We start from the raw sequence: 15,040 nt of genomic DNA, 5'->3' as shown, positions 1-15,040 counted from the left end.
AACATATTTCAGCTATGGAGATAGCACTGCAAGGTGACAGCAAGGGTATTCTCTACGAGGGCTACACAAAGGCCTTCAAGCAATGCATTTTCGAAGAAGGAGATGTTGAGGGAAAGAACGAACGATATGAATTCCGGTAAGTTTGACTATTAAGAATAATCTAACCCTTTGAAAGTTTAGCTGTGACTATGATCTCGAATGCTGCGGCCGAACCTGCTGTATTCCAACGCCAGCCACTATTCCTCTCTGGTAAGAGTTCTTATCAGTTTATAAAAAGAAATTTATTTTTTATTTAGGCTGATGATTCTCATGATCGTGGCTGCTGCCTTGCTTCTATTGTTATTGTTGTCTTGTCTCCTTTATTACTTGTCTAAATGGTGGAAATCTCGCCCAAAGAAAGGTGAGAAAAGTACGTGTGTTTAACCTGTTTGATGACGTGTTGGCATGAAACCCCTTTAAATAATTGCATCCCTATTCCCATTCCAGACATGAATGCAACCTCTTCCTCTACCGGTAACAAGTACTCTGCCCTTCGTAACAATGGTGATCTAATTGATGAATACGCATTCCAAGAACAGAAGTACAGTACACCTGATGACATCTACAGTGCTTATGGTAGGAAGTACGAGACAACTGGATCGAGAAACGGCGGATATAGAAATGGCTATGGAAATGGACGAAACTTGGATATTGAAAGATCAGGAGGACCAGATGATGGATATCGTAGAAGAGAGTATGCAGTAACTCAAAACTATCTGAGAAGACCATCTAACAATGTGTATGATAGTGACAGTGGATCAATGGTTCATCATGGAATCCACGAAACTGTTGAAGAGAGTTTCAAACAAGAGATAACATATGAACGCCCGGTTTCTACTGACTCCCGAGAAATGTTGTGAAGTGTTGAAACTTTCTTCTAAAACTTTTTTCTTATATAGTTGTAACGATTGTTGAAAAAAAAACCATTTTTCTGCGCAATATGCTCAACCACTGCCATTCAATATCAATCATTTTTCAACAATCCGTTATAGCACCATATCTCTCGCATGTTGTACATTTCTTTCTTCATTCCACTTCTACAAAGTCTCTTTTCAATCTTTTTGCTTGTTACAGCTCGTATCTTACTATCTCTTTCCTCAATAAACCTTTCCAATTAAATACTCCCCAATTAAATACTCTTAATAAACATAATTCAGAAAAATTCATTCCGTCTCCAATGCAAGAGACAACGATGATGATGCCAAAACCTGTGCAAATTACTCAGAGAAGCGAGGATGAGATCAGTAGAGCCTCTGTTGCTCAGCACCTCGAGCAGCCGCCACTTTCGCCACAAAGAGCTCACAACGCTTTCTACAGGTCAACTACTGAACAGATCGCTAGTTATAATCCGGTCGACGACTGATGATAACAGTGGTGAAGTGTCTCTAGAATAGAAAATATGAATATATGAAATTATAAAAAAATCAAGCTGCTCACAGGACCAGTTAAAGTCCTTAATTCTCATTTATGAATAGTCACAAAGTTTTTTCAGTACTTTTATTTCCCCTAATCCTTTAAAAATGCACTGCCACTAGTTATCATCACTCGACTCGACACAAATTCAGTTAATCTTCTTCTCATTTTCTCATTTAAGTGGATTTATCTCGACTTTCTTATCCGATTATCTTTTTTCTTCTGATGTTCATCCCTTTTTGGTTGTAGCATTTTCGAATAAATCGTTTTTGTGACAACAAAAAAGGCGGAGTACACAGAATGAAAAAGAAGAAAGACAAAAGTACTTATTCTAGAATTTCAGACCATTTGTGGCTGATGACGTGGACGACAGAGATATGCCTGCACCACTTCGTGGATCTATTTCATATCATTCGGTGAATGAGCTCACACACAGCCAATTCGGAACAATCAAGTAAGTTTTTCATGTTTTCCCACTGAAAAGGGCATGGGAATCTAAATCTTTTGCAGGACTATCGAGAAACCAAAAGATCGCAGCTCGGAGCGTATGTACAAAAGACCAGGATTCGACAATGTTCCATCTTACTAAATTTGTCAAGTGTCATATTTCGATATTTTCAGTTTGTTCGTACACTGCCTGGGGGTATTTGAGTTTAGAACTCGGAAAGATAGAACTGTGACAAAATAAAACTGTGAAAATATAGAACAGACAAAAATAGAACTGTTACAAAGTGGAACAGTGAAAGTTAGAACTGCTACAAAATAGAACTCAACAAAATAGAACTGAACGCAATGGAACTGTTACAAAATAGAACTGTTACAAAATAGAACTCTACCACTGGTTTTGAAAATGCTTATTAGGCTCATCTAATATAACTTTATACAGTTTTTTGTTGACTATTAAATAGACAAAGACTTTATCTACATAAAATAAGTATTTTTAGTCGACTTTTCTACTCGAAAATTGGTTATAATTCGTCTTAAAAGGCACGAATGCAAACGCGCTCCATTCGAACTAGAGTTCTATTTTGTAACAGTTCTATTTTGTAGCAGTTCCATTGTGTTTAGTTCTATTTTGTCGAGTTCTGTTTTGTAGCAGTTCCATTTTTTCGTAGTTCCACTTTGTTCAGTTCTATTTTAGTCAGTTCTATACTTTCACAGTTTTATTTTGTCGCAGTTCTATTCTTCCGAGTTCTAAACTCAAATACTCCCCACTGCCTTTTCAAAAAAAATTAAAAAATAATAGATCATACCTAATTTTGTGATTCTGATTCTGATTCTTCAATTTGGTTCATCAACACGCACTGCCCAAAAATTTTTTTTGTTAATAAAGTTTTGCTCCGTAAGTATCATAAAATTTGAAAATCTTGTCTTTTCTGTTTTGGAAAATGAGTCTAGAGCACTGGCACAAACAGTAATCCAAACCTCTGCGCATTTGTCAACCGAAACCTAAATCGGATCCGATTTCTATGTGTGTAGGAGTGTTTGGTGGTAGTTGTTGATGGTATTACGATGAGAGAAAGAAAAGAGACATCAAAAGACATTGAAGATGAAAAAAAAGACATGTGTTTGTGGGTAAGATCCGCTCTTTTCTTTTTTCTCTTTTCTCCAACGGCACATTTTCAAAATTGCCTTTCTTTTCCGTTCCATCCGTTCGTTTTTCTCTCCCTTACTTGATCCTCCGTCTCTTTCACGCTCAACACGAATAATGCGTGCCCGACGTGGCGCGGCGGCGGCGTTCTTTTTTTCTTCTTCTTTTTCTTCCTCATTTTTTTCTAGTGGAGGACGCTGGATATGCTTCGAGAAAACAGCACAACAATGTAGAGAAAGAAATTCTCTCCTCTTTTATGTTGCGAGACTGAGGGATTATGAGGCTTTGCTGTTTTTTTTTTGCAGGGACTATCGGTCGTTTTTATAAGTTTATAACCCCGCCAAGCTGAAACATTTTTATTGATCTCACTTTTATTTTTTACATTTATCATCTACTATAAAATCGGAAAAGATGTTTGTAAAGGAAAAACTATAATTATAGATCGGGGACACTTTTTAGTTCGAAAATATTTTCAGACTGTTAGCCTTTAGATATAACTGAAAAACTGAAACAGTACCGTTCTCTCACCCAATGCAATTACCGTCATCAATTCCCATTATTGTTTCACCTCCTCGTTTTTGCCGATCGTTGCGCGTTCGGTGAAGGTTGAAGAGAGTGAAAACAGGCAATCATGGTGGTCACTCTCTAACTATGCATTCGTATTCTATTTTCTCATCGTCAGGTATTGGGAACCTCTACTGCAAATTTCGTGTTTATTCTCAATTCTCTAATTCACTTCCCTATTCATTCATTTAGAAACTGTGTTGCAAACAAATTACCGAACTGAGAATTAGAATTCTCTCAAGTTTTAAAGTTCTAAAGTTTTCCCTGTTTCCTGTTTTCCATCATAATAGATTCCAATCCTGAATCCCATCACTGTTCTGAAAATGTAAACATATTCGCGTTGTCCTATCCTTTTTTTGTACTGAACTGGTAACACATTCAAATTTATGGTGTGGTCTGACATCTCCGAAAAGAGGTGGTTTTTTGAAGCGATTATGCAAAACCTCGCCCCACTAAACTAGGGGGTTTATACTCGGAATTCGAATTTCGACATTTGAAAAGTATCTCTTTAAAAGGTGTTCCTCGCAGTCACATTTCATATAATTCTGCAGTTCGCGGCGTCGTTGTTTGACATTTCGTCGTGTTTTCAGTAAGTCACGTTATATAGTCGAATTACCCAATTTCTTGGATGGAATAATTGATGGAAGTGTCTGCTTTGTGTGACTAATTAACAGTCACACGAAATTTGAAATTAATCTGTCAAAAAGACAAGAAAATTCAACAAACTCAACAAAGTACATATACCCCTCTCTGTTAATATGGTCGAGCTGTGAATGCCTTTCCAATTTCCCAATATGCCACACACGAACAAAAAACGTCAAGTGCACTTTTTTCCAATTACATTTCAACAATATGTAGTGCCACCATGATTGTTCCCCTTGTGTTCTCGAGATATCCAAAAGTCTTCAAAGAAGGAGAGAACGAGCTTGTGGAGAGGAGAGAGAAAAAAGTTTTACGACCAATAAATCTCCTTCAGCCCAATCCATTTGGCCTATGAGTTTTCCTCCAAACCGCGGTCACTACTACCACTTTGTAATCAAGTTCTTTATGTCTTTCGGTAGATTCTCGGGGAATTTGAACACATTTTGCTCTTCTTGAAAGCTGAACCAAATAAGAAAAACCAAAGAAAGAAAAGTTGCCCATCTCATTATTTAATTTACTTTTTCATTGCTTTCTGAGATCACGTTTAACTTTTTCTATTTCCGGAACCTTCGACTTTCTAGCAAACATTCTCATCCTGATTTTTTGACATAACCTTTTGGTATGAAGTTTTACTTATTAGTAATGAAGTCTAGAGGCGAGTTACCTGCGTCAACATCTTATTCCCACAGGAGTTGTATGAGTTTGATGTTTAAATAATCAACCGTCTGTGACTGCTATTCGACTAAATTTTTTTCTAAGATAGCGAATACCGAAGTGGGTGTAGTGAGGCTTTGCGGGTTACTGTCATTTCACAATCTGAGCCTGTTGGTGTGACAAAATCAAATTTGTCACAACTCACACTGAGAACACCGCGTCCAACAACCAACCAACCCGCTTATGTTCGTTTCATAATTTTCGTATTCCGAATTATCATAGTTCATGTCGAGAACACTTTTCCGTTTTTCTTTTCAGTTTTCCAGAATTCACATGAATGCTTCTACCGTAGTCCAATCCAAATATATTATATTCTTTACGCTTTCTCAAGAATTTCAGACATTAAGACCAGATCTCTTCATCGCAATGTTTCAATTTTTAGAAACATAACTTTTAGCCTGAAATCCGTGCTTGAGCGCCGCCTTCTTTCCTTTCGTCTCCCTGGCCACGCCTTCATGCCGTCTCTAAGTCTTTCGTTCTTCTTCACAACTGAGCTGTCTTTCAATTCATATTCTGTTGGAGCGAACCGCGAACCCATTCTGGATACCTTCTGCGTAACCATTTGCAAACATGGCTTCAGGTAAGAAGAGTCATTAGAAGTTATTATCAATAATGTCATAAAAATAATAAAATGATCATAAAATTGTTATGAAACTTCATTTCGATTTCGATTTCTTCATTTCATTTTTTTCCTTTTCAAATCAGTTCGCTTTTTGTTACGTCTAATTTTGTTAGACATCAGTTAGACAGCTACGAAACGTTTAGGGTAGTGACTCCCATTCCTTTTCGTCTTATCTATTTGTTTCACCCCCATCGTAAACCATTCTGACAGTCCTCATTTTTATGGAGCGAGGTTTTTCGGTTTTCCGTTTTTCAGTGGCTAGTACTTACATTCAACTTTGTCTCACCATCCTTTCTCTCTTTTTTCATTTCTCCCCTACGTTGTTTAATTTTGATTCTTATCTCGATTCGATTTTGTACCTCTCCCCGTGTTCGGTTCACAATCTATTTTCATTTTTTTTGTGTCGGAAACTAAGAATCAACAAAGAATAAATAGGATAGATAAGTATTCTGTTTCCTCCCTGCCTCCTATTTTCTACCAGGAAATTGGGTTTGGCTGCTTCATCGAACACCAACAGCCATGATCATAAAACACTTTTTTTTTCTTCTTCATTATTTGGAGCATGAGGCATCTGGGAATTCGAGGGAGAATTTGTTGTTGTTCTTGCGTGAGCAGAATGGTGGAAACCATGGGAATAGTTCGAAAGGGAAAGGTGAATATGCTAAAAATAGAAAACGTCGTTGCTCAGCACTGAATGTACATATTTTGACATGTCTGATGGGAATTGAATAGATGGGCACACATGTTTCTTTTTCACTTTTCGTGTTCTAGTTTAGACTTTCGAACTACGACTTCGGGACCAGAGGTGTTTGACGTCAGTACTTTTTTTTGTCTGGAACATAAAATTTCAAAATGACAGTAAGTGATAAGTACGATGTAGCGTTACGATCCGTGACCACATGCCATGCCGTATCTCGACCAAACACGCGGCTCTACCTGACGATGGTATGGGCGCCTGGCAGGCATAAAACGGCCGATATACCGTTATCATTACCACCACGTATGTAATCGTAAATTACTGTAATTGCTCGCCGCCTTCAGGTCGCACTTTGCCGAGAATTCTATTGATGTTTTCAAGTATGGATTGTGATTAGGTATGGTGCCGCCCACTTTGAGATTCAGTGGGTTACTGTAGCATATATGAAAGAGTTGGAGCTCCATACAAAGTCTTTCTTAATGCCTCCTCTGATCATATAAATAATGAATTTTCATCAATCTATTTCATACTGGATTTCAAAATTCGCTATTAATTATTAATTCATTATTCTTCTTCACATCCTTGTTCGTCTCATATGCGGAATCTTGAGAGCATCAAAGACTAATTCGATTGCACTTCTTCCACCAACCCAAAACTTCTCTCCATATTCTTTTTCCATTTTTCCCTGCTCATCATCCCTGCTTCCAGGAACATCACTCTAATCTTCTCATATTAAAAATTTCAAAAGTTTGTGTACTTACTTCTTCAGACTGCTAACTCATAGCTATTCGAAATTTTCTGAAGAACATCACATACAATTTTCTTGTTGAAATGTAGTATTCTGAACGTTAGAGTGAAGACTCCAACTGTCAATTTGCTTGTTTACGCCGTCTTTTTTGTATTTAAATTGGAATCGTTGACAGGATACAATTACAGAGGATAGATAGAACACGCAATGCAAAAAATGTTTGAAATTTTCAAAGGGACGTCCTGGAAATGAATTTCGTGGATTTCACTGAAACAATTTCGATGAAGAATGTGATTTTTAGGGAATTCTGGTGTTTTAAGTCTTTTACACTTTCTACCTACCCTCATTAGAACCACATGCTGCACCAGGTTTCGTGTTCTGGTTGAATTTGAGTGGCAGTATTTGCTTGTCAGCAATATATGCTTGTCAGTCTCTTTTTTCTTGCAATTTTCGTGGAATAATGTCTGATTTATTGCACTTTTGGGTGAAAACCTTTACGCTGTAATAATTTGTGCCGCCAGAAGCCCCATCAACTCTCGTATCCCAGCTGTCACTCAGGGCGGCCTCTTCGGTCAGGCTAGACTTGAGGAAAAGTATTAAAGGGGGGGGGGGGTCCTCTCGCGGAGCATTAGTGTCTGGGAGATATCAACAAAATGTTTACTAATACACACTATTTGCCACAAAACAGACACTCGCACGTCCAGAGGCAAAAAGAAGGAAGCGAGAAAAAAAAAGAGGACTTTCGTCGTTTCTCACTTCTTCCTTTGTCTTCGTTGCCTATTCTTATTCCAATATGTACATGCGTGTATTCACACTCTATATGCCTTCTCTCAACAATTTGTTTTACATATCCTTATCCTAGAATTTCCAATTCGAGAAATCTATATTTTCAAATCTAAACTGTTTTAGGTTGTATAAAGATCGAATATTCTTTTCTGGAATGGTCTCGTTTTGCGATTCTGAGAAACACCATACAGAAATTTTCTCTCAAATTATTTCATTTTTAGGTTCTTCTAGGAAAAGAAAATCCCATCCAATTTTCTCAACATCAATTTTCAATTTTCAAAATTTTCCCACACCAGTTTCCAATTTTCCTCATCTTCCACTTCTTTCACAACAACAAAGGTATAAATCTTGGCGTTGTTGTCCACTTTTCTTTTCTCTTCCCCTTCATTTTTCCATCAAGTTTAGTTTGTCAGTCAGAAAACCCAAAACAAAACGTTCCGGAAGAAAATGAAACGAAACATCGTTTGGTTAATTAAACCAGTTTGTTTCATTTTGGTAACACGTTAAAACATGGTTGTAGTGATTCGTAGTTTTTTGGGGGCCAACTTGTTGATGATTGAAGTTTGAACTTCATTTTTGATCTAGAATATTTTATATCGACAGTTGCTGGGGTCAGAGCTAAAATTGTGATTTTGGGGAGGAGAACGGTCATAAAGTGTTATTTTTTCTAGCAAGATTGTGCTAATCTTGAATTCAATCCAAAAACCAAGCTTCCAAGGCGCCGGGCCGGGTCTTAGTACAAAAATTTGAAAATTTGATTTTTTTTCCAAAAAAGAAATTTCGAAAATTGCCCTGATGCTAACGTTTTATCAGAAAAACAGAAAAACCGCAAAGACTTAGTTTTGAGTTATGAATTTCGATTCTAAATCAAATCTATACAATTTGCAAAATACTGATTTCACATAAACGATGAGTGTCCCCTCTCTTTGTTTATCAACATCAACTGTGTAACTTCTCACACTTCTCCCATCTCTTTTCCCTTGATATTACGACAAATGTTGTTTCAAGATCGAGAAATTCATCTAGTTTTTTGATGAGATATCCGTTTCGTAGATTGCTTGGTTATTAATTGTCTCAACTTTTTCTCTCAACTCCCATTTCTAAGACACCGAGCAGCGTGAGTTTAGGAAAAAAGGTTTTTGCAGCAAGCGTGATGTGTAATCCATCAATTTTCAACGATTCACCAACGATAAAAACCTACATTTTTCTATTGGAAATTTAAAATGTTGCGAAAAGCAAGAAGTCACTCTTCAGAGATAAGAAAAACTCTTGATTCCTAGTTTTGAGGTGCGGTAAGATAAGAAAATGGCAGACATACGAAAAAGGGCAGACATTTCAGACATTCTGCAAAAAAATCATGTAGATCAAAGAAACATTAAAATGCTCATAGTTTTTCATTTTCAGTTTAATATTAGTAGATTATCGGAGTAACTTTTTCTTTATAATTACGTAATTTGAGAAGTTTGAAAGGAAAACGCTCCTATAAATTTGTTTATATTAAAATTTTGCATTGAAGCCAACCATCTAACCCCAACCTATTTGCCAACTACACTCTATTCTTCACTTTTTCGTCGATATTTTATTCAGTCCCATCATACAAAAAAAGTTTCGAATGATGCTATGAGAACACATCTGCCGCCATCTTTTCGCCCATTTCCACCAGCAGTTTTCTTAGAGGCCCACAGACCAATTGCTATTTTTTTAAGTGCTACCACCATCTGTCTTCTGTTTTTCATTCTATTTGACTCGTCTCTTTCATTTTGAACACTCATTTCTCATTCCGCCAAGGCTAGCGAAGACAATTATCCGAGGATCCGTAAATTTGTGTCAAAAGGTCAGTTCGTAATCGGCAGGAATACTTTATTAGGCCTACAACCATATCCTTCTTTTATTAGAATGTCTGCATTAATTCTCCAATCTACCTTCCGAGGTCAACGGAAGACTGAAATCCTTCTTCTTTCTTTTTTTCTTTCTGGCACATTTGCTCAGGCTCTCAGCTCACTTGTAACATCTTTCGTATCAAATTTCTGTAATAACACGTCTCTTCTCTTACTCTGTTTTAGTTATGGTTTTTGAAGAGTGTGTATGCTTAGCGCAAATACTTTTTTTCTTCTTTTCATGCCTAATATCAATTCCCAGACTGAATTCAAAGTTTCGCTCTTAACATGTACTTTTTTCAGCAAGCAGTCCGTCACCGCCTGTTAGCTGGCGCAGTATGGATTGGTGGCTTGGGTTTTTAAAGCGGGTAAAACCGGCGGGAAAAAAGTTACTACGAAAATATGTCAGTGATAACAACGAGTTATTGGATTTGGTTATTAATGAGGAAACGATGACTTTTACGAAATGTGATTTGGACGCAACTACTCTTATGAATATCCTCAATGTTGTATCTTCCTTGATGGCAGCGGGAAAAGTAAGACATTATCTATTTTTTGATTTTATACTCTGTTATAATGAAATTACAGACAAGCGCTGCAGCAGAATATTGTCAAACAGTTGCTGATGCATGTTTTGGTCAGTCAATCGAAAATCCATATCGCTTGATGCTTCTATCATTTTCAATGGTGGGTCATTTGATAAATCTAGGTAGATTTTTCAAAGATCATTTTTATCTACACACCAATCAACGATCACAGCTGTTCTTTCTCTCTTTTCATAATGAGTTTTCATTCCATTGGCGAGGTTTGTATTGATGATAGCATTGAATCAGTAGGCTCAAAGCTTGAGGGAATGTTTGTAATATAATCTTCCCCGGGAGTCTGGAGGGACATCATTGAAACAAAAGATCACAAAATCAGTGAGAACTGATCGATGTTGAAGGATTGATTCTAGTTATTAAGAAAAACATTATTACTTGAATTCAGATCGCTGATTGCGAAGCGAGATTCTACGACCTGAACATTTTCCAACCGTCACCGAAGGACATTTCACTCAAAATTCGTTACTCTCGTTGCCAGTGAGAATTCATTCCAGTATTAAAAAAAACAACATAATTTATTTGTAGACAAGCATCTGCAAGTATTTTGGAGGTTGGAACGACGCTTTTCAAAATCGGCGAGATCTTGACCATGTGCGAAGAGTTTTCTCATTTTGCTTGTATTCGGCAATGTCATGTCAATCTGTTGAGAAACTTTGCTGAGATCGATGAAGATGAGTCAGTGGACTGGTTTGATCGAGTGAAAGTGTTGGATTCCAGCATTTTGGCATTGATAAATGGTTAGTTTTTAGAATAAAAAGAATGTACTTGAGCTGCTGAAAATTGTTTAAAACTGTATTTGGAATGGAAACTTATCGAAGTGTACAAGATAAAAATAAAACCTAATTTCAGAAAGTGACATCGCTGCTCGACTATGTGAAACTGACAAAGAGAAGAAGGAGTTCCTACAAAACCTTCACAAAATTCAATCATTGTGTGTTGAATCCAACGACCAATACTGCTTCTCTTGGTTCAATCAACTTCACCTACGAGAGATTTGTGTCAGATCCGTCGCTGCGGTCGAAGTCCTCAAATCTGATATTGCCTTCAAAACGTTTGAGAAAACCCAGCCGATCGCATTTGAAAAATGTACTACTGTTACGAAACAAAGCAAAAACCGTCGACGTCTTCAGCCACAGAATCCTGAATTGGAAGTTGAAGAAAAAGCTAAACGTGTATCATTTGGTGAAGATTCCGGTGTTCTTGCTGATGCTAACATGATAATTCTGAGGAAAAACTCAAAAACACTGACTAGACGTCAAGAGAAAGGTGCCAACAAGAAATATTCAACGGATGTAGAAGACTTGAACTACAGTACTCCTCTCACCGATGATGGAGAAACTTTCAGTAATATGCATGCAGCTATCGTCAAAGAGAAGGCTGCTGAACGAAAGGACCAGATGAGAAAATACAATGCAGGAGGTGCTGCTGACTGCAGGAAAAGGTTGCCGGAGGCGGCGAGAAAGAAAATTCGCATTGTTCTGAGGAACATGATGGCGGAAGGACGTGAAATTCAACAAGAAGAAGTCAAAGACGACATTCTTCTCAATAAAGCATTCCCAGTGACGGATGATGAATGCAGTGATGATGAATCAGCTCCAGCCTCGTTCTTCCGTACTGAAACTCTTGAAACACTCCGGAAGAAGAAAATGAGAAAGTTCGGTTTCCTAGACCCAAAAAGTGAAGCGAAGCACGTTTTGTGGTGGCACAATGCAAAGGATGAGCTTATGACAACACGCGCCATTTCAACTCATTGTTTGAAAATGAACGGGGAGAGTTCAGGTCCACTCGGCACTTTCGAGCACTACTTGGGGAAGGTGGACAACGGAGGAAATCTTCGAGACAGAATGTCAGAGTCAAACCGAGAAGCGAACTGTAGAACATTCAGAATTGAAAAGGAAACCGATGTTGATGACGGAGCACTGTTGACCATGGTGAGCATATCACCTTTTCTCTGTTAGACTCGAGCATAGCCTCTGTAGGTAGGGCGTACGGCCTGTATTGATGCTACAGTTTAGATATTTTTAATGTATGGATATTAGGTCATCAGCTACCCATGCTATAGTTTTCGGGTCTCGACCCCCAGCAACGGTAGCACGGTAAGTGCTCGAAAGTCAAAAATTTTATTAATTTGTGTGTCTCTTTTGGAGGCTAAAAATTTTACTAAGAGTTAGGCACTTTTACACTACGTATATTTTTCATAAATTATCAGATCTGAAAAAAGTTTTACAGTCGAGTTCTCGTCATAAAACCACTTTTTCGTGAAACTTGGACAGTTAATCTAACATTTCGATTTTTATTTGGAAAAACCCCACGATAAAATATTCCTGATCTGTTTTTTTTTTGGAAAATAGTATTTCAGCCAGCTGTGGACCCATTCAAAGAGTCTCGTGTCACCCCAAAACGACGAGCAGAATCCGTCGGTCTCAAGTCACTTCTTCTCCAGAATATGAGAAGAAAGGTTATCGACGAACTGTTGATTTTGATGATGATTATCAAAGGACAACAACAGTTGCAGGATGGAAATGTAAGATTCTAACAAAATTGTTGGAACAACATCGTTTTCAGATTGTCCGATGTCTTGCGTACATCATGCTTATCGAGTTCAAACTAGCGGTTTTCAAGGAAACTTACCATTTGAATCCAATCCACGAGAACAACTTTTTCACGTATTTAATGCATCTCTACAAACATCTTCTAGCTAAATTCCGACTTTACTCAACCGAACTATTTGGCTTGGAATGTTTGAATGAAGAACAGGAAACGGTGAGAGATTCTAATTTTTAAAAATTTGGTAGTCGTCTCATAATTGTGAATTATAGATGCTTGCTGGTGAACCGGAAATTTTTGACTTGAACAATAACTGTTTTGAGTTCTGTCGGGACACTGGAGCATATTACTTTTGCATTTGCATCAGAGGAAGAATAGTGAAATTCGAGCCAAATGATTGGGGTCTACAGGAGCAGAAGTTGAACAGAGACGATGTTGAGATGCAACACGAATTCTTCTTCGGATTGGATAACTCGAATAAAAGTAGTCATCTGGCCAATTTCTGGAGGACAGAGTGCATGCCTATTGTTTCGGTAAGTATGTGTATCTGAAATCTTTTAAAAATCTGCAAGTATGTTTCAGGGTCTCATTCACATGGTTAATCACAGTCTGGTTGACAAAATTGATAAGATGGACGCTAAAGATTCGGCAAAAATTTTGGAAAACATTCCTGGATTATCTTGTCAAACTAGACAGTGGTTAAAGCAAGTGACTCGATACGGTTTTGTGAAAGAGATTTCGAGTGAAGAAAAGAGAGATACTGCTTCAAAGTTCATTGTTCCTATTCTTTTTCAACTGCCATCAAATGTTCAGCATGATCTTGATACGGAAAATTTAGTGACGGTAAGCTATTCTTTTCCAAAAAGCAAAATAATTTTTTCAATTTATGAAAATATCTTTTAGGACCTGTTCGACCTTGATGAAATCTACCGAACCACAACACATTTCGTCCGTCAGAAATACCACAGATGGAAGGAAGCTTGTAAAGCCGACAAAGAGAAATTCCAAAAGACAAATAGAGATATGGAATTTTATGTGGAGAAGGACTTGGTGAGATTAAATACAAAAAAGATGAAAATATACATTTTTGTAAATTTAGACATTTTTCGGTGAAGCGATTGAGAAAGATGTGTATATGGTGGCTGTGTACATTGGGGAGAAGAAGGCAGAAGAGCGTGATACAATTTCAACAGGAATGCACCAGCTATGCAGAAGTATTCGATCCCAAGCTGGTTTTATGTCAATTCAAAGTTATCATGTTGCTGAAAGCTCTAGCGAATAGAGCTTATGTAAATTATGCTTATTTTTGGTTGTATGTTTCTAGTCATTTCGAAGGTTTTGCCCGGAGATTCCAAGTCATTTGTTTGTACAAAGCCTGATTTGTGCAATCGCAATCATTCCCAGTTTGTAAAGGGTCACACATTGTTATTTTGAAAAAAAGGTCATAATCATAAATTTATTTTTCATAGTTCCGTTTTTGAATTTATGTAAATGGGGATTGAACAATATATTGAAACGTCTGTTTACAAAAGCAACTTCCATGAGAAAAGTAAACCAAATCAAAAACTCAGAAAGTTTTTATGACAGTTTATAAACGACCGATTCCTGTCTTTTCACACTACTTTTGCAAACTGTATATATTTGCATATTCATTCACCTCACTTGTCGAAGAACAAGAAAAAACATTGTTGCGGGAGGAGGGAGAAGAAGATGTCCGTTAGCGGATGGATATTGTATGGATGTTTGGTAACACATAGAGATTTTCAACTATTTTCAGTGGTTTTGCCTTTTTGAAACATACATAGCTCGAAATACTTTACAGTAATACAGTATTCTCCGATTCCGTCCAATTATTGGTCCCCTGCAGATATATTTTCTTTTTCCCATATTATCAGTTTTGAGATCAACGACGAGCCATCACACAATAGTTTTGAGAATTTCGTATTCTTTGGCTTTCAATCTTTACAATAGCCTTTTGTATTCATGCCAATTTGTATATCCCCAATGTTTTCTTTTCTTGACTCGAGTATCTCAAGTATCCCCCTTTTTTAAAACTTCGACCACGTGTTTCAAAAGTGTTCCAAAAGTCAACCGCAGATGTATTGAACTGTATTCCCCTCCTCTCACTTACATACTCTCTGCATCCCGACACTTTTCTCGACTTGTGCATAACAATCAGCAGAAAAAAGATTGGAAGA

At 37.4% G+C, this 15,040-nt stretch overlaps 3 protein-coding genes across 3 annotated transcripts; all 3 read left to right on the top strand.

The window, feature by feature from the left end:
- Nucleotides 1-14: 14 nt before the first annotated feature.
- On the top strand, nucleotides 15-899 carry GCK72_025093 (uncharacterized protein; the record flags this gene model as incomplete). The annotated part of the gene is made up of 4 exons (XM_003094469.2): nucleotides 15-136; nucleotides 181-249; nucleotides 297-400; nucleotides 487-899. 4 exons carry the CDS (start codon nucleotides 15-17, stop codon nucleotides 897-899), a joined length of 708 nt encoding a protein of 235 aa, XP_003094517.2.
- Nucleotides 900-1,216: 317 nt separating this feature from the next.
- Nucleotides 1,217-2,041, top strand: GCK72_025092 (uncharacterized protein; the record flags this gene model as incomplete). The annotated part of the gene is made up of 3 exons (XM_003094456.2): nucleotides 1,217-1,356; nucleotides 1,796-1,906; nucleotides 1,963-2,041. 3 exons carry the CDS (start codon nucleotides 1,217-1,219, stop codon nucleotides 2,039-2,041), a joined length of 330 nt encoding a protein of 109 aa, XP_003094504.1.
- Nucleotides 2,042-10,031: 7,990 nt separating this feature from the next.
- GCK72_025091 (uncharacterized protein) lies at nucleotides 10,032-14,124 on the top strand (the record flags this gene model as incomplete). The annotated part of the gene is made up of 11 exons (XM_053736190.1): nucleotides 10,032-10,229; nucleotides 10,282-10,380; nucleotides 10,681-10,772; nucleotides 10,821-11,032; nucleotides 11,145-12,226; nucleotides 12,655-12,819; nucleotides 12,918-13,058; nucleotides 13,115-13,375; nucleotides 13,425-13,685; nucleotides 13,746-13,892; nucleotides 13,942-14,124. 11 exons carry the CDS (start codon nucleotides 10,032-10,034, stop codon nucleotides 14,122-14,124), a joined length of 2,841 nt encoding a protein of 946 aa, XP_053579756.1.
- Between the last annotated feature and the right edge of the window lie 916 nt (nucleotides 14,125-15,040).

This window comes from Caenorhabditis remanei, chromosome X, assembly GCF_010183535.1.
Source record: "Caenorhabditis remanei strain PX506 chromosome X, whole genome shotgun sequence".
Lineage (NCBI taxonomy): Eukaryota > Metazoa > Nematoda > Chromadorea > Rhabditida > Rhabditidae > Caenorhabditis > Caenorhabditis remanei.
This window is presented reverse-complemented; position numbering and strand designations above follow the sequence as displayed.